The sequence below is a fragment of the Ylistrum balloti genome, unplaced genomic scaffold (genome assembly GCF_031769215.1).
Source record: "Ylistrum balloti isolate Yb309-2 unplaced genomic scaffold, AGI_CSIRO_Ybal_v1 Utg371070, whole genome shotgun sequence".
Classification (NCBI taxonomy): domain Eukaryota; kingdom Metazoa; phylum Mollusca; class Bivalvia; order Pectinida; family Pectinidae; genus Ylistrum; species Ylistrum balloti.
The window spans coordinates 197,650-217,932 of record NW_026782591.1 but is presented as its reverse complement, the minus strand read 5'-3'; the positions used below and the strand labels follow the sequence as shown (position 1 = coordinate 217,932).

At 36.4% G+C, this 20,283-nt stretch overlaps 1 protein-coding gene across 1 annotated transcript; it reads left to right on the top strand.

Moving 5' to 3' along the window:
- Nucleotides 1-1,216: 1,216 nt before the first annotated feature.
- LOC132560489 (cyclin-dependent kinase 8-like) lies at nt 1,217-15,078 on the top strand. Its single transcript, XM_060225153.1, has 12 exons — nt 1,217-1,361; nt 3,003-3,078; nt 3,935-4,045; nt 4,309-4,449; nt 4,704-4,893; nt 5,240-5,383; nt 5,805-5,874; nt 6,225-6,297; nt 6,630-6,727; nt 7,155-7,254; nt 7,673-7,780; nt 14,619-15,078. Exons 1-12 carry the CDS (start codon nt 1,222-1,224, stop codon nt 14,721-14,723), a joined length of 1,356 nt encoding a protein of 451 aa, XP_060081136.1. The 5' UTR covers nt 1,217-1,221; the 3' UTR covers nt 14,724-15,078.
- The last annotated feature ends 5,205 nt before the right edge of the window (nt 15,079-20,283 follow it).

The window sequence follows — 20,283 nt, the reverse complement described above, 5'->3', positions numbered from 1 at the left end:
GAAGATCTCTGTAATTTGATGAAGTGGTCGGATAAGTGGTTATTACGATTCCATCCAAATAAATGTAAAGTTATGACTGTGTCAACAAAACATAAAAAAAGAGAATCGCAATATCATATAACAAACAATGAAGGTAAAATCATAACATTGGAAACCATTGCATTGGAAAAAGACCGGGGAGTTGTGGTAGATCAAGATTTAAGTTTTACAACACATATCCAACAAGCAATAAATAAAGCTAATAGAATGGTAGGTGTCATATGAAGATCATTTGTTTATTTGGACGAAAATATGTTCAGGAATTTGTTTAAAACTCTAGTACGATCGCACCTAGAGTACGCGGCAAGTGTTTGGTCTCCACACAGAATTACGGACATCGAAAGGAAAGAAAACGTCCAGAGGAGATCGACAAAACTACTACCGGGATTTAAAACTTTAAGCTACAATGAGAGGCTACGCCGTTTGAATCTCCCAACCTTGATATACAGGCGTCTACGTGGAGATATGATAAACGTATTTAGGTTCATGAATGGGATATTTGATCCAAAGCTGGTGGAGGGAATGTTCGACCCTGCAGCGCAAGGAAAAACTCGTGCACATAGTAAAAACATGATTATTTTAAAAACATTGTCATTTGAATATCAGAAAACACTAATCTACTCAAAGAATAATTGATACTTGGAATAGTCTCCCTCAATGGGTAATTTCATCACTTAACGTTCATGATTTTGAAAAACACCTAGACGATTTCTGGAAAGATCTTGAACTGAAGTACGATCATACAGCGTATTATATCTAGTCTAATATTATGTTTATATTAATAATACATTGTATTGATGTGAATACAGAGGCAGAAATGCCTGCGTTCACTATTATCCTATTAAATACTATTAAATGTTCAACATGTGTTGCATAATGTTTCATTTTGGCCCGTTCTCGTCATAATTAAATTTTAGTGTCCTTTTTTATTATTTGTCACCGTTTTTTTTTTAAACAAAATGTCTGAAGACTACTAGTAATTCGAGAAATAGTGAATAATGCACACGCCTTTGCTGTTGGTGACGTCAGTTTCCCGCCATAATCGGATATTTATTTCCGTGAAACTCTTTTACGTTTAGAAAACCGAAATGGCCTTTATCATCTGTGTGCTTGATTTCAATGACCTGGAAAAGCAAGCGTGCAGTATGTATGGTTAACAAAGAATGAAGCGAAGCGGAGAAAATGGACTATGAATATAAGCTAAAAACTGCACAGGAACGAGCAAAAGTAGAAGATTTATTTGAATTCGAAGGTTGCAAAGTTGGCCGAGGTACATATGGCCATGTCTACAAGGCGAAAAGAAAAGACAGGAGTGTGTCGACGTAAGTATTCCCGTTGATAAGTGCCAGTAGATGTTGCACAACTATGTAATATGATTAGTATTCTCACTGTCTACACCGTGCATCTTTGATTGTTGTTATGAATTTCACATAGCAACTTTAAAATGAATACATTTTCTTTTTTCTCTAAAATGGCTGATGTGGCCATTCTAGTTCAAAATGCGTCCGATTTCGTATGATCATTTATTTCATTGACTTAACGTCCGCTTCATATATAAATGTATGAATTCTGTTAATGTAGTCCTCCCCTTAAGATTATATGTTATAAAATTCGATTAAATTAATTTTTAGATTAGATATACTTAACCCCACAATAAACACCTACAACATGTCACCACATTACTTTTACTACCAGGAACACATCTAGATTCGTATTCATGGATAGTCTGAAGGGTACCGATTATATATATCCACAATTTTGTATTTAAGTAGGTTGTGATCGGCCATGACCAAGAACTAAATAGATTCAAAGATAGATAATCAGATCCCTTTGACTTTCTAAACAAAAGCTGATCGATCCTGCAACAAATACTATTGGATATCGCATGATTGTCGGCATTTATCTGACAGCTAGCTAAGGCTACACAGGATCTGGTTGCGGTTCATTCATGGTTTGAAAATATTAATGACTCGTAGATCAGGACAGTCAGAGTAAACATATCAGCTTACACATATGTATGTACATATACATGTATCAACAGACAAGGCTTATGTACAATTGTATGCATATTTGCTAAACCTGATCTACAGACCCATACTGTTTTTAAGTACTGATGGGGAAAAGTTAAACCCTTATGTTATGAGAGTACATTTGTAAATAATCTGTACATTTGTATGTATAATTAATTAGACAAATCTGCACTAGGAGAAACTTTCTAAGAACCAACATCCTGCTTTGTTCATATATGTTTTGAGGTTCATCTTCTAGGCTTGTACCGGTAGGTAGAGTTCAAACTGTATGACATCATCCATACTTCACAACCTCTACCTTAAAAGTCAATTTCAGTTAAGCTGTATGCATACATGCATCTACTCTGAAAGGTTGGTCATGGCCAATTGTGGCCAAGACGAAACTAAAATTGTGGATAGATAGTCATGAACTTTTGGACCAACAGACATCATAACTAACACCACCCCCTAACTTTTCTCATCAAACTCCTTACAGATTTATTTTATTTTATGTTCCTTAGTTGAAAAATAGCATATATTTGTCCAAACAACGTCAACTCCTCAAACAGTTTTGGACCACTTTGCTTTGGAACTTTATAAATATGATACACACACCCCCTCCCCCCAGCCCTCCCATCCCCATCCCCGAGATCACAAATTCTTTGAATCCTTTTCCCATTAATATGATTTAATCCAATCTTTTTCACATGTGAAGGAGTAATGCTCCTTTGCAGAAAATGGTTTTTCTGAACAACTCCTTCTAGATCCTTAATCTCTAGTATACCAGAGTTGTCGTTTGCTTGAGCTTGAGAGTACCACAGTGCAATCAGAAAGAGATTGCAAGTTTCTTTGTCTTCAGCAGAATGTAAAAACTTAAACTTTGGTACATTTTATTCTACATTCATGAACCTGAATGAATGGTTTATAAATATTTTGTTTTTGTTTTTACAACAGAAACGATGGACGAGAATATGCACTTAAACAGATTGAAGGCACTGGAATCTCCATGTCAGCATGCAGAGAAATAGCAGTAAGTTACACAGGTCATAGAATTGTACTAAACTGTATAGTTTCTGAAGTGCTGTGTAGCATCAGTTACATATCCACACAATTAGTTTTATTATTTCTGAAAGAAGTTGATCATTTAAATTTGTCAGGTCAACATCTGTATCAAATTATATTCCTTGTAAAAAATTCTGTTATATTTTTTCTGTAATTTCTATCAAATACATGTATTTTCCGATAATGGTTAGAAAATACATAAGGGACAGCAGGGTTTTCTATAAGAGCCGGTCGTCGGCCAATTTGATTGGCTACTTTGATCATTTGGCCACCTACACCAATCCAGTTCCGTAATAATGTTCCATACACGACTACATGTACACGGCAGGCCAGCCTCCTACTTTCACTACACAGCCTACTACTAACAAAATTATGGAAAACCCTGGACAGGAACTTAGGACATTTATGTTACTACTGCTCCAATTCATCAGCATAGTGTATATTAGATGATAATGAAGATTTTTCCAGGGATTTTTTAGGTTGCAGTGTAATAGATTGTTTAAAATTTGAATTTGTTGAAATATTTTCTGAATCTGAAGATATCTAGATCATCAGAGTCCCAACCATACAGAGTTTAATGAAGTACAATTTTAAGCACAATGTATGTTCTTTTTACACATATCCTGAATAGTATGTTTAATTAAAAACCTTAAGTTGTTGGTCTTAGGCTTATTACATATACACATGTTAACAAAGGTTCAACGATGTACATGATATGTATGGCATACATTTAAGTCCATAAATTTCAAAGCATATTTTATTTCCATATATTGTAAAGTAAATGTTTTTTCTTTGTATAATGTGCCTTTCTTATTTTGCAATAGCTTCTACGGGAATTACGACATCCAAATGTGATTAGTCTGCAAAAGGTTTTCCTCTCTCACCAGGACAGAAAAGTATTTTTACTGTTTGATTATGCGGAACATGATCTTTGGGTGAGTACATTTTTTCAAGCTGGTGCTAACTTGGATTTCAGGACCAGAGTTTATCATAAATTTTAATCTGAAAGGACAGGTACAGATAATTTGAAGGTTTTTCATCAATTTTTGTACACACACACATCTATCTCAAAGCCTTGCTCTTTGTTGGAAGTATAAACAGTATTTATGTCAAATGTTGTTCATGTGATTATAAACACTTATATGTGTGATTTATTTGATCACTATGTATGAAGTTAATAAAATTTGTTCTATTTCAGCATATAATTAAGTTCCACCGGTCAGCCAAGGCCAGTAAAAAGCCAGTGGATGTACCAAGGAACATGGTCAAGTCTTTATTGTTCCAGATTCTTGATGGAATTCACTATTTACATGCTAATTGGGTACTACACAGAGATCTGGTGAGTTGATTGTCACAAGATATCAGATTTTTTTATTCAACATTTACAGCAAATTTTTTTCTAATTTCATTATATACATAACAGCAGTTGACTACATTAACAAGTTTATATACTAAAACCTTGATATGAAATTCTATGTGGTTGACGTTGCATATTACTTTCAAATACCTGCTGAAGAAACTGAATTCATTTTTCAAGTAGTAAAGCATTATTCAAAATGGTCAAAATATCATAAAAACATAAAAAAATTTCAGAAACCAGCAAACATACTTGTAATGGGTGAAGGGGTTGAAAGAGGAAGAGTGAGGATTGCAGATATGGGATTTGCTAGGTTGTTCAACTCTCCTTTGAAACCACTTGCTGACCTTGACCCAGTGGTGGTGACATTCTGGTACAGAGCCCCAGAACTACTCCTTGGTGCTAGACATTATACAAAAGCAATTGGTAAGACTGAGCTTATAAATTTTATATGACCTCTCTACTATACATGATATGTTACTACATATTATAAAATATACAATAATTGTCCAGGAAAGTTTTACAATGTATATTTTAGATTAAAAGAGACAAGTATGAAAAATTATATTCTAATTAGAAATAGAGCACTCATTGTTGTATTTTAAAAAGGATTTATCAAAACACACTTTTTTTTTATGTTTTAATGAGAAAAAAAACCTGCATTAGAGAAATTTTTGGTATAAAAAGAATCCACTCTACATCGCAAAACAATATGATTTTGGTCATTATTTAAATATGGATTTTAAAAATTTGTTGGTTATATTTTTTCCAGATATATGGGCCATTGGTTGTATATTTGCTGAGCTGTTGACATATGAACCAATATTTCACTGCAGACAAGAAGATATAAAAACTAGCAATCCCTATCATCACGATCAACTTGATCGAATATTCAATGTCATGGGATTTCCTCTTGGTATGTAGGTGTTTCGGAGAATACGTTTTTGAGAGTTGGAACCATAGGATTGGTTTTCCATCCTTCATTGTGTCCAGTTTTATTGTCTATGGTCTTTGATATTTGTTGTCTCATCAAAGTCAAATATACCGAGGATAAAATGTTTAATTACGAAAAAGTAATCTGATGCTATTAATAACTTTTTATAGCATTCATTTATTTCTGATTGGTTGCTATCAACCAAACCTTCATTTGAAAATGTATCTGCAACTTATCATTTTTATCAGATATATGTTTTAGTGTGATTCAGAATGCTTTCAGAAATGAACCAGAGATGTCTCTTCCACTAGCACGAGAATTATCTCCCTTTGTTTCACAGAGCTGGTAGAGACTGAGGATTGCATTAACTTTGTTGTTATTGACCTGATATTTGTAATTTCAGAGAAAGATTGGGAAGATATCAGGAAAATGCCAGAACACCAAACACTTATGAAGGATTTTAAAAGATCTATGTAAGTTCATGTTATTATCTCAGTTTATATTCCTAGCTAACCTTTACAGTATGTTTTGCATATAGGTAATTTTATGGCTGGAATTTCTGCGTGCTTTTCTCCCTCTTTCATCTCATATTAGTTCCTTTTAGGGTTAATATTAGCATCATCAATGTCTGTCAAATCCATTTGTATAAAAAATGTTGAGAAGAAAGAAAGCATTCCATAGTATGTTTTACAATTGTAAATACAACACATCTAAAAATCTTTGATAAGATACTTGACCTTAAGAATTTGGAATTTCTTGTTAAATGGAGAAGAATTACAGAATCCAGTGGGGAAAACTTAAAATATTGTTTTATATTTTGCAGATATGTGAACTGTACATTAGTAAAGTATATGGAAAAACATAAAGTGAAGCCAGACAGTAAACAGTTCCACTTGGTAAGTTTCTAACTTTGAAAATATATTTGTCTCTTGCATTCAACATAGAGTGCTTCAGGGCTTGCTTTTGAGATTGTTTATTTGATGAGGGCTGTGAGATGTTGAAGTTTTAATTGGCATGAAATACGTTAGTTGAAGTTTTAATTGGCATGAAATACGCTATGTTGGAACTAAAAGAAGGATAGATAAGGTCTCCTACACTGAACAGTTAGTGATATAACAATAATTATATATTTGTTCTTTTCTCGTTGAGACCTAATCGTCCTTAAATCTCACTCCATGCTTGTCATGCAACTCTGTAGTCAATGTAATCAACTGTTTTGCTATTACAGTTACAGAAACTACTAACGATGGACCCGACAAAGAGGATAACGTCGGAGCAGGCAATGAAAGATCCCTATTTCATGGAGGATCCTTTACCTTCACAAGAGTATGTAGGCTTGTCTTGTGATGTTGAAACTGGGATGTGAGGACAGTAAACCTGTATTACTATTTCTACCTGTCCCAGTGTAGGAAATAGTAACACTACAATTAATGAAGATATTGACAAAGAACGTACTAATATACTTAAATTTTCCTCTTTTTTTATTGTTTCTGCAGTTTTACCAAAAGCTTGCTATAAAATCACAGAAAGGTCATTTCTGAATGTCTAATAATGACTATTTTCTATGTTTGTTGCAAAAATGAAAGTCATTTAGGAGGTGTATTATAAGAACTTTTCTCTTTTTCTGCTATATGATTTTAAGTCATTTCTGAATGCTTGGTAATCACTATTTTCTATGTTTGTTGCATAAATGAAAGTCGTTAAGGTAAAGGTAGTGTATTATCAGAACTTTTCTTATCCTATATGTTTTCAGTGTTTTTGAGGGCAAGGTGATTCCCTACCCTAAGCGTGAATTCCTGACAGATGATGACGATGATAAGGCAGACACAGGGGCCAGTAAAGTTGGGGACAAGGTATTTATGCTAGTGTTGGATATATATGTATTTTTTAATGTTAACACCTTTGATACTGATTATTTGATTGTGGTGTCATTAAGATGTGAGTTTATTGTCAAGTGATCGTAAGCCCTAGAGTATCGAGGATGTTTTATCTCATGTGAACAAGCAACATAAAAAGAAGTATTTACAAAACAAATCTTTGCGTTACTTTCTGTAGCTGTCCATAAAACTTTATAAATCTTGAATTTTATGTACAAGCTGACAGTGATGAAGCTATCAAATTGAGACTTTAAAAAAAATAAATAAAAGTTGAAATGTTAAAATACTTCTAAGATGTTCCCTGAGACAACAAAAGAAGACTTTGAAATTTGATATTGCTTTTTGTCTGCTTTTCACAGACATTATTAAATGAGACTTTAATGTTAAATTTTAGGGAGGTGCTGATCAGTCATCGGGACACAACCAGCCGCCAGCGAAGCGTGTGCGGGTGATGCCGCCTGCGACAACGACGAGTACTTCAATGGTAACTAGTGACTACCAGGTACTGTACAGCATCCCTGTACAATGCTTGAGTGTTCGAATGACAATGGCTGTATGCATGCTTGTATATCTATCCTGTATCATGCAGACTGTCAGCTTTGTAGAACAGTATATTTCTCAACCACTAAGTCTATTGTTGTACCTCTGAATGGCAAATTATAAAATTCATGACCAGATGTAAGATTGAAATCAGTCGTATATCAATCATATTTTGCTGAGAAATTATTTTAGTCATCAGTTTGAAAAGTAAGCGAGGTATTAAAAAGAAAAATTCAAGGGACAACAATGTTTGCTTGTTTGCGGCTGTCTTACAGCAAAGCTTTTCAACCTTATTTATTATGTTCAGTTTAACTCATTATGCCCCTATCATTTCATAGCGAGGCAGGGATAGCTCTATTGTGGAGTGTTGTCCCTACCTAAGTTTAGGTGAAATCGTGTACAGTACAATGCTTCTTACCTGTGATGGTGTGTCTCTCTTAGGACGCTAAGAAATGGTTCTTACCTTGAGCAAGACCTCTTCATTTTAATTGCTCTGGATGGCATTCAATGGGTCTCCTGTATGTTGTTCAGTGAGACAGCCACCAGCCGCTCAATGGAACCCTGCCTCCAAATGACTCTGGTTGCTTAAAAGAGTGATAAGCCTTGCAGAGAAACAAATCATTTTAGGTTTAGAGGTATCTAGTGTTTACTCTAGGCTGTCATTTCATCATTATGTCATGTCAGCTCATTTACTCTTTATGAGATACAGATAAAGAACTAATTTTGTATGTAGTTGAATTCAGATAAATAATGTGCAGGTCAAGTTCTGATAAGTCATGGTCAGTCTATTGTTTCTAGAGTCATGACCGTTTCACATCAGATATTTTAGTTGAAATTTTCCCAAAACTGATAAGACCTTGGCCAATTCAAGAAGATGTATTAAAATATCTCTGAAAAAAATGTTTTAAACTTCTCCTTGATTCTGGTGAGACCATTTGTATTGCTTAGACACCTCTATATTGAAAGTAAATGAAGTAAAATATTGATGAACTCTTTTAATAAAATGTTATCTGATTCATATTTCAATTAATGATGCAAATGCCAAATTTTCTCCCTTTGTCCTTTCTCTCATGTTTAAACTCTACATATATCTGAAGTATTTACTGATTTTTAATTATGCACCAATGGTCTCCAACTTTGAACCAAGCTTTTACATATTTATGTAAATCGTCTTGTTGAGACCAATTTGAATATTATGCAGACAGACAGTTGGGCACTACACTGTACAATCCTAATATGATCTCACAAAAAATCTTGATGGACATGTACTATAAAAATATAATTAGTACAGATTGATAGTTATTTGATATATGGTAATTTAGATTAAAGATCATTGTATTAATGATCATTTTATTAAAATAAATACAGAGTATAAGAAGAAATGAGATGTAGAATTAATGTGTTTTGTTTGTTGCTGTTAAAAATCTATTATAGTGTAAAAAAAGAACATTTTCACTTGTCACTTAGAAGATATTTTTGGACAATTAATTTCATTAAATCTAATGTTGATCCTTAATGTATTTTCTAGATGGTTTAGTTATATATATATGTATGAATTTTTCCTTGCAAATAAAATTACTTTCATCAAAACTGATGATTTTTATTGACAAAATATGATTGATTTACTTCTGGAACTTGCATGTTTGGCATGCATATATATTATTTCTATAAAAAGAAAATCATTTAGTTTGCAAATTTGATATTGAAAATTATGCGATGCCATTACAAAGTCAAACCTCATCACTATGAACTGAGAAATAAGAGCCCGGTCTTATTGTAATTCAGATACATGGCATTGTATCTGTAATCTTTGATTTATTTTATATATTAAAAAACAATAATGGTTTTTTTCCCCAACATTTTCCAAATGTGTTTTTATTTTTTGTTTGATTTAAAATAAGATGATGAGGTTTGAGGTTTATTTAGTAGATAACATTTTATTTTTAACAAATTTTGTCTCCTAGTTTGCGTGGAAGCTTATCTTTAGGAAGATGAAATGTTTTAGAATTAAACTGCATCTTTTGTTTGCTGATTCTGAACACTTTGTGACTGTGGCTTCACTTTATTTATGATAAAATGATCAACATTTCCAAAATAATTGTCACAGCATTACAGTGTGTTTTTTATTATTATTTTTTGGATGGAAAAACCCTTCAGATCTGCAGAACAACCATCAACCAGACCTTAAGAATGATATACAATTCTACAACATTGCAGGCTTGGTTTCAATATTGGTAATTTGATCGGGTTTCTACAAAATTGATATATTTCAATATATTACTTGATGGAAATAGATATTTAGATATGTAGCTGAGTTTTCGAACATTTCAGTCTTCACATCATTTAATAGTGCGTCTTTGATTTTGAATTTTCTTGCTTTTTGTTGTGTAATATTAGATGCATCAGTGTAAACATAACCTGTATATATTGTCATAGTTTATATATATATATATGTCTGTAACATTATAAACTGGCATCCCTTCATTCTGTTTGCCTACCTAAGAGAAGATTGCCATATATGTTAAGCTGTGACCTTTTGACCTTTGAAAGGCCGCATGCCAACCATGTCAGTTTCCTTTCAGGTACTAGCCAGATGCCTAGCACCTTAACATACCGGATGTACAGCTAAATAGTAAGATATCAAAGTATTTCTGTAAAAGGACGATTACAAAAAAGATATTTTCACAACATTCTTTATAATATAATATTTTCAGTATCATTGATTTTCTATTTTGACAAAAACAAAAAAAAAAATAAATAAAAAGATCTTTTCTTAAAGAATGAGAAAATAATTCGTGAATTAGCTGTACCGTTGTGTATTTGTACAAAGGCTTTATATACCAACCTCTTAATCAGATTTCACCAGCATCAATGATATTGACTTTTCCTCTTCCAAGAATATGTGCTACACATTGTAATACAAAACTGTAGTGTGTAATTCTACTTACTTCTACTCCCCCCCACCACCCCACCACCCTACCACCACCACTCCACCTTATAAAAAGGATGAAAATGGAACTGTGTAATCTAAACATAAGTATAAAGATAAGAAGGAGCTTAAGTCTTGAGTTTTACACACACTTGTATAATGTTTTAACAACAGAATTGTGTTAAGAGGTTGGTACTGTACGGCCTTCTGTACAGTAAGGTGAGACATCTGCTGTGAGACCAGGTTTCGTGGATAGTTTATTCAACACTAGGTTGACACAGGATGGTTGTACCTTCCTCACTTATTGATGCAACACAATCGTTGATAAGGTCACCGTCTAATCCCACAATGCCATATTCACAGGGTTTGTGTCTAATGGCAAAATTAAGGATTTTTCTTAATATCTTTTTTGATTTATCCACTAGAAATCAAACATTAAAATTGAAGACTATTTATATTGACTTTAATATGCAAATTGTGTTTTGTTTTCCAAGGGCTCCGGCTGGTACACATACAAACCGACCGTAAGTCAGGCAGGTTATCATTCCCCAGTACACTCACATTCTCACAAGTTGTTTCTACTGTGCTCAAAACCAGAGGGCAGCCAAGATAAATCTACTATGAATATCTCTCACTAACCTTCCTTTGACATCACAGATTCAAAATGGGAAAGAAATATTTAAGTTCAAAGAAAGAACTAATTGATGTAACATTAGGTCAGATGTTTTTGAGTGAAATTCTGTATTATGTGGTGTTTGATATTTTCTTGTTTTCACCAAACCCTATTACTGTGTGCACTAAAGTCTTTTGACTTTTCCAAATTAAGACCATTTGACTTGTTCAGATCCTAACTGATCATGTGACCTGTTCGTGCCTCAATTAATCATGTGACCTGTTCATGCCTCAATTAATCATGTGACCTGTACACCTCAACTGATCACATGACCTATCCACACCTCAACTGATCATGCAATTTTCTTGTAAATTCTTTATCATATAATTTTAATGACTACTTAGAAGATTCACTTTGAGTTTAAGTCTCTGACATGATCTGTACATGTGTGTATAATTATATTGATATCCATGATAAGTGTTAGGTATATTGAATATAAGATACTGATACCACCAGGTAACAACAGCGATATAACCTATCCTTTCTCTTTGATTATATTTTCTCATTCTAATTCTTTGTTTTCTAAGTTAGGAAGAAAGAACTATGAATAGACTTTTTCTTTCTTCTGAATATATAGAGCACAGAACTATTTATAATTTTTTTTAAATTTCATATTGGTTTGATCTTGCATAACAGCTGTACTTTCATCCATGACATTTTATTTTTTTTTTTCATTTTTGCTCTTTTCCCATCTCTTAGGGCCTCTCATCCCTTACTGCCCTCCCACTGCCCTCCCATCCCTTACTGCTCACCCATCCCTTACTGCCCTCCCACTGCCCTCCCATCCCTTACTGCCCTCCCAACTCTTACTGCCCTCCAATCCCATACTGCGCTCCCATCCCTTACTGCCCTCCCACTGCCCTCCCATCCCTTACTGCCCTCCCAACCCTTACTGCCTTCCAATCCCTTACTGCCCTCCCAATCACATAATGCCGTCCCATCCCTTACTGCCCTTCCAATCCCATACTGCACTCCAATACCTTACTGCCCTCCCAACCCTTACTGTCCTCCCAACCCTTACCGCCAGCCAATCCCTTACTGCCCTCCCAATCCCATACTGCCCTCCCAACCCTTACTGTCCTCCCAATCCCATACTGCCCTCCAATACCTTACTGCCCTCCAATCCCTTACTGCCCTCCCAATCCCATACTGCCCTCCAATCCTTACTGCCCTCCAATCCCTTACTGTCCTCCCAACCCTTACTGTCCTCCCAACCCTTACTGCCCTCCAATCCCTTACTGCCCTCCCAACCCTTACTGCCCTCCAATCCCTTTCTGCCCTCCCAACCCTTACTGCCCTCCAATCCCTTACTGCCCTCCCAATCCCTTTCTGCGCTCCCAACCCTTACTGCCCTCCAATCCCTTACTGCCCTCCCAATCCCTTACTGCCCTCCCATCACTTACTGCTCACCCATCATCCCATATGACCCACCCATCTATTACTGCTCATATCCCCTTGTTCCTATGATTCTTCCTATTCACTTTTTTCTTCTTATCTCTCTCATATCTTATTTTCCAGTTTTTTTGTGGAAGGTTTGCTACATAATTCAGTTACTGGTTGTCTGTATAAGACATGCTGATCCTCCCTCATCTGTCTCCACTCTCATCTTTTTTTTCTTCTCATCTCTCTCTCATTCCTTTCTTTTATTTCTCTCATCCCTCTCAGTCTATCATCTCAATCTTTTGCCACTATGTGATTCACTCCCCATCCTTACTGCTTTCCCTTCCCTTTCTGTCCTCCCATCCTCAATTGCGCTGCCAGCTTCTTACTACTTTCCTGTCCCTTACTGCTCTCCCTTCTCTTTCTGCCCTCCCATCCCAAATTGCCCTGTCAGCTCCTTACTGCTCTCCCGTCCCCTACTGTCCTGCAAGTCTCTTTCCAATACCGTATTGCCTTATCAGTCCCTGACTCCTCTCCCATCCCTTACTGCCCTCACATCCCCTGCTGCCCTACCAGCCCCTACCTACTCTTCCTTCCCCTACTGCCCTACCAGTCCATACTGCTCTCCCATCCCATACTGCCCTACCAGCCCCTTCCTACTCTTCTTTCCCCCACTGCCCTACCAGTCCATACTGCTCTCCCATCCCCTACTGCCCTACCAGCCCCTTCCTACTCTTCCTTCCCCTACTGCCCTACCAGTCCATACTGCTGTCCCATCCCCTACTGCCCTACCAGCCCCTTCCTACTCTTCCTTCCCCTACTGCCCTACCAGTCCATACTGCTCTCCCATCCCCTACTGCCCTACCAGCCCCTTCCTACTCTTCCTTCCCCTACTGCCCTACCAGTCCATACTGCTGTCCCATCCCCTACTGCCCTACCAGCCCCTTCCTACTCTTCCTTCCTTACTGCCCATCCTTGACTCCCATCCCCTACTACTTTCTCATTTCCTTTTCTTTGACATCACAGAATCAAAGACATGGTCTCTTATTTAAGATATCTACATCAATTTATAACAAAAGACATTTCAGCTATTTTCTATATTAAAGTTGCTGAAGTTATCTATTAAAGTATCTCATATTTCTGATGATATTATTGGATATTGCCTAGTTACAGATGTCTCAAGAATGCTTCTCAGTTAGTTTGTGCAAAACCAATAACACATCCTTGAATTGAAAACACAAATAAATAATTGAAGAGTCTTCATTCTTAATTGAAAGAAAAAAATCCACAAATATTTTAATGATAACACAGAAATGGTAAAAGTAATTATACCTGTTGTCATCTTATGCATCACAAAGCCTCACTGTAAAATGCTTCTGGTGTAAGCCAGTGCTGAATCAATTTGGGCATTGGACGATGTTATATCTTTGGAAAAACAATTATAATGAAAAATATGGCCTTTATGCTCAGTTACTGATAATGAATATAGAAATTTTGAAATTAAGATATAAATATTCTGGAGAAGTTGCTGGTATCTTGTTTGAGTTTCAATGTAACGTCAGCTTGACTAATATATAGATATAACATAGATAATATTCTGCACTTGGCTTATTTTGTGTGCTTGTAGATAATTTCTTTCTTTCCTCAGTATACTTCTGTATACCTTTAGTGTAAATATTACTGTAATGCTTTCTGTATTGCTTGCATAGTATCTCTTAATAGCTTCACTATCAACAGTACTTTCACAGACGATGATAAATTATTGTGTTTTGTTATTTTCCCATTTTGATTTTATTTATTATTTTGATTTTTCGGCAGCACATGCATAATGTTCAAGGAGGCAATCAACAGGGAATGACCTTCACCTCTGGAAACCACTCGCAGACATCAACATCCACAACATACGGGCAGTCACGATTTTAACCGTGGTCTTACCACAACTTCGTAGGTTTTGTGATTCCTGTATGTACCGTATGTCGAGCAATTACAAAGGGAGACAATGCTACACAAGTCATTCTATGAATGAGTTGCAGGTGCAATGCTTTCATCAGGTCACAAAGAACTAGTTGACTACATGTGTTTCATTAGTCGATGAACTGAACTCGGTAGTGCAGTCAAAGTTTAATCATCAAAACCAATTCTCTGGCTTAATTACTGGAGACCATGATTGGAGTGTAGCAGTAGTTCACCAGCTCATACTCCATCAGTCCAGCTTGTTTCAGGACTTAATGGGCATAGTACAGCATTACCTTAATCTGATTTCATATCCCTACTAACTCCATTGCTCCGTGGAGTATATGAATGTAATCATTGACATGAAACAAGGGTTCAACAAAGTGTTTCATTAGACCAGGAATACGATGGTCTATTAGAATTCAGCAAAGTGTTTCACCAGACCAGGAATACGATGCATCAGACCAGGAATACGATGCATCAGACCTGTAATATGATTGTCTGTTCAGATTCATCAGTCTATGATCAAGTATGACAATGCCAGATGGGAGCAAGAACACTATACTGATAAAAGACAACTGATTATTAAAAATATTGCGTATGTGAACTGTTTGAAAGATGATCCAACAGAAAGCCAAGAAGATGAAACAAAATGTATATTTTTTTCTGCCCCATTGTAAACATTGTACACCACAGATTAACAGATATATTATGTTTCACTTCTATATCTCACAACTAATTACTATCTAAATGAAATGCTGATAAAAGACAATTTCATCGTATCGCAACTGAAGATACGCTGGATGATCGTCATGACCAGAAACATGTTTGACGGTGATACAGTCTAGTTTTGTGTTGTGTATTGCTATCTGCTGGAAAAGATTTACAGAAATGGTCAGAGATTGTTATAAATTATACTATACATGGAATTTAATATCGTATATATATGTGCTAGATACATTTCCAATGGATAATGTGACAAATTTAAGGAGGGCTGTAAGATGATGTGTGAATGTGTATCAAAGGGAAAAATGTTTGGATGTGTATATATTACGTGAGAATTTAGAGATATTGTAATGTGTATGTGTATAATTGTTAATTAAGTATTGTAGTTGTTTCTAAAGACATCTTAATTAAACTCAATTCCAATATCGTCAAATTGTTCTTGTTTTCTCCTGCTTCAAAATTAACTACACTGTAACTAAGGGGAAAAATTAACGATCACCTGACCTCTTATCTTTGTTGACTTTCTACTTTCTTATTGTTGTACATTTTCTCTGATTTTCTCAGAATACTGCAATTAATAACTATATACACATGTACATATTGTACATGTAAATGAAAGCATTCATCACACTTTAGCTCAATATTTGACAATAAGTCTTTCTGGGGAAAAACAAGCTATTTTTAAACTATGCTAAATATTGAATTTTCTCTTGTAAAAGTGATTCTGTAGCCTGCAGTTTTGAATTTCAATAATCATCTAATTACAGAAAAATGTAAGAATACTGTCCATCATGAAAGACTGACGTAATGCTACATCCAGTCATTTCTTTTCTTTGTGTTTCTGATTTAGACTAATGGTATATTTCACAGCTGAATGAACAAAAGTTTGAAACTGTATTAGATATAGAAATGTCCATGGTGGTGAAGAGAGAGTGAATCCTAGAGGCTGGAAACCAGTTAGTACATGTAGTTATGCTGTGATCATTTTTATGGGATGACATTTCAGCATGTATTGCTATTTGATGCTGATTTATGTTGCTTTTATGCAAAAGGTCTATGGGGCCTGTATTAGTTCACTTGGTAGAGCATCATATTTTGCAAGATCAGGTGAAAATTTGTTTGAAGATCAGAATTTAGGTAGTGGTTTACTGTGGTAAGACTTACCGTAATTTCAGTTGCTTTGGATAGCATGCCATGTGCCTCCTGCATGTTGTTAGTACAGTAGCCACCAGTTACAATAAGTAAGCCTAATATAAACTGTTCATTTTCAAGTTAAAAGCTGGTACATAGAAAATTGAAATCAACTATTTGATATTTTAATTATAGAAGTCCTTGTTTTAATTTTAAGAATATATTTGAAATTGAAATACACTTTTTAATCAAACTGAAAACAAAATGAAAATGATACAAGAGCATTTCAAAGCAAATTTGCTTACTGCTCGGACTGGTGTCCAGGGCTGGAGTGCATAATACTTTATCTACCCTTGCATTCTGTCCTGCTCTGGCACATGCAGACCAGTGTCACTCTTTCACTGGACATTCGCTCCAAAACATCTGATGGAATATTATTATTACATTCTTAACGCCCGTCAACAAATTAAAGATCATTCGGGCCATCAAACAGTAAAACACTGCGATTCAAAAGGAAATACCATTAAACAAACCAAAAGGTAAGACATGTAATGTTACATCAAAACGTTCTCGAGTAGACAGAAGGTCACTGCAGTCCAATAAAAAATGTTTAACGGTGAATGGCTCATCACACCCTAAGCACCAAGGATTATCTTCACCTTTCAGCATATGTGATTATGTAAGGTATGTATGTATGTCTCGGTGGTTGTCTCTGTAGCCTGGAGACCATTAACCGATAACAGGTTTCACGGAGTGCAATTTGTTATTGGTATAGGTAATCCAATCCACCTGCCACTGAGCTTTTAAAACCTGTTTAATAAATGATTTAAAATCGGTAAAATGAAGTTAAAAAAAAAAAAAAAAAAACAGGTGGTAGCGATAAAGCTTCAATTGCGGCACGATCTGTTTTTTTTATTACCTGTTATTCCCATGTGCCCAGGAACCCAGCAAAAAAGTAATACGAAAGTTAAAAGCAAGTTCATGATATAGTATACTGAGAAGAAAAAGAAACGCAATTAGCAGAAAGTTAATATTGTAAATTAAATCCTTGACGTACACCCTTGAAACTTGACAAATGTGTGCATTTGAGTTAGGTCCCTATGATACCGTATTAAAATCACTGATGCGTAACTAAACTGCGCACGCCGCTTGTACAAAAGAATGAGAGACAAAAGCACGATATCTCGAACCCAGTATAAAGGATTGGTTCAAAATCTGTGTGTGCGAATCTTCGGACATATCCGTCTTGATTTCCAACATTTTAAGCATAAACAGTTCACCGTAAAAATGCCACGACTGTCCGAAGTTGACAGGGGTCGTGCCCTTGCACTTCTTATGAAAGGTACCCCGCAAAATCGGGTCGCTAATCAATTTGGAGTCCATCCATCGAACATTTGCCGTCTCATCCAAAGACTAAATGCCACCGGAAGGGTTGCAGACCTTCCCCGAAGCAGTCGCCCTCGTGTGACGACGCGTCGGCAGGATAGGTCAATGCGACTTTTGCACCTTCGCAATCGCTTTCTGACGGCCACCGAAACAGCAAGGAACACAATTGGGCGTCATCATGTTCCAGTTGATCCTCCAAAGACAGTGCGTACTCGACTGCGTGCCTTCCGTCTAAGACCGCGGCGGCCATATGTTGGACCACAGCTTAATGCGCGGCGACGTGCCAGACGAATGCAATGGCTGAACGCACATTCCGTAAGACGTTTCCCAATGCAACGTTGGAGAAGGATCCTGTTCTCAGATGAGTCCAGGTTTTCACTTTACCGGGCAGACGGCCGACGTCGTGTCTATAGACAGAGAATGGCCGCTTTGGAGGAGGATCAGTCATGGTATGGGGAGTGATTGCGCATGGTATCAAGACTCCTTTGGTCGTTATTCAGGGAAATCTTACGGCCGTCCGCTATAGAGATCAAGTCCTAGCGCCGCAAGTTGTTCCTCTAGTACAGCAGCATCAACTGACGTTTTAGCAGGACAACGCCCGGCCGCATGTAGCGAGGGTTTGCCGTGGTTATCTCGCAGCAAACAATGTCCCAACCCTAGACTGGCCCCCATACAGCCCTGACCTCTCCCCAATAGAACATTTATGGGACGAGCTGGACAGAAGGATAAGACGTAGGCCGAATCCTCCAACCAACGTCGCTCAGTTGGCGTTGGCGTTGGATGAGGAATGGAATCGTATACCAATGGGGAGGGTTAATAGCCCGATCAATTAAATGCACAAAAGAGTTCGTGCAGTTACTGCAGCTCGCGTGGGGCACACACGATATTGATGGGTCCAAAACGCACTTCATTTTGAGTGGGGTACTCTTGAATCAATGTCAAATTTGAAAGGTTTACTTTAAGTACACGAATGAAATTCTCGTAGATGACAGAGTGGTCAACTATCTTCCAGTTACACCATAATTACATTCTAAACCCCTTTTCTATTTCCCGTAGTTGACTTGGAAATTCCTAATTGCGTTTCTTTTACCTCTCAGTATATTAAGGTATTACGAATGAAAATATTTTCGATATTTCTATTGCTAAGAGTTTGTAGAACAGAAAGAGAGTCTGAATGGATAACAGCTCTCATTACTTTGTTTCTTTGAATATATTCAAGGGCGAGGTAGATAGCTCGCGCTTCTGCCGAGAATATTGAGGCGTTGTTCGGAAGCCGGCATCCATAGGTTTCATCTTGTGTAACCATGGCCGCAGCAACCTTATCATTATCTTTTGAACCATCAGTATATCAATGTAGAAATGTTTCATATTTTAACTGCAATTTCCAGAAGGATGAACGAATGGTGTAACTGTCTGTGTCTGATTTAACCATTTCATGATGTGAAAAGTCAACTTCAGGTGAATTCATGAGCCAAGGGTGGAATTTCTATCCTTCCAAATTACTGAATTTGGTTAACATCAATATTTGTGTTTTGTAAAAGAGCGTAAATTCGAATACCAAATGATGGAATGATTTTGGTTTGCCTTGAAACAGGTTTTAAATTTTGGATCAAATACAGGGGGAAAAGCAGGATTTGAATGGTTTGACATTAGCTGAATGGTGTATCGCAAAGCCAGTTTATTTCGACAGCTATATAGTGATGGTTCGTTAGCCTCTACATATAGGCTTGCTGTAGGTGTGGCCTTAAAAGCTTCGAGAGCGAGCCTGAGGCCTTGGTTATGAACAGTGTCTAATCATTTTAAATATGAAGGTCTAGCAGATCCATACACGAAGGAACCGTAGTCCAATTTCGATCTAATAAGGGCTCTTTAGAGTCTTAACAAAACTTTTCGATCAGCTCCCCAATTAGTATGGGTTACAACCTTTAGAATACTCAGTGCCTTAAGGCATTTGCCTTTAAGGTATTTTATGTGTGGAAGGAAGTACCGGATGAACGTACCTATATAGGGAAATTATTGACCACAATTCTCTGCAAAAACAAAGTATATTCTGGCCAGTGTTACAAAAAATGTATATTCTGGCCAGTGTTGCAAAACAAGCGGCCCATGGGCCTTAACGGTCTTCTGACATAAAATACAAGATTTTGAACTTATTTCACAAGGATTTAAGAATCAAGGGCACTCACTCAGCCACCACCTTGAAAGTGGGTTAAGGCTATTCATTTAAACAAACTTCGTAAACCTTCATCCCAGCATGCTACAGACCAAATATCATCACCCCGGGTGT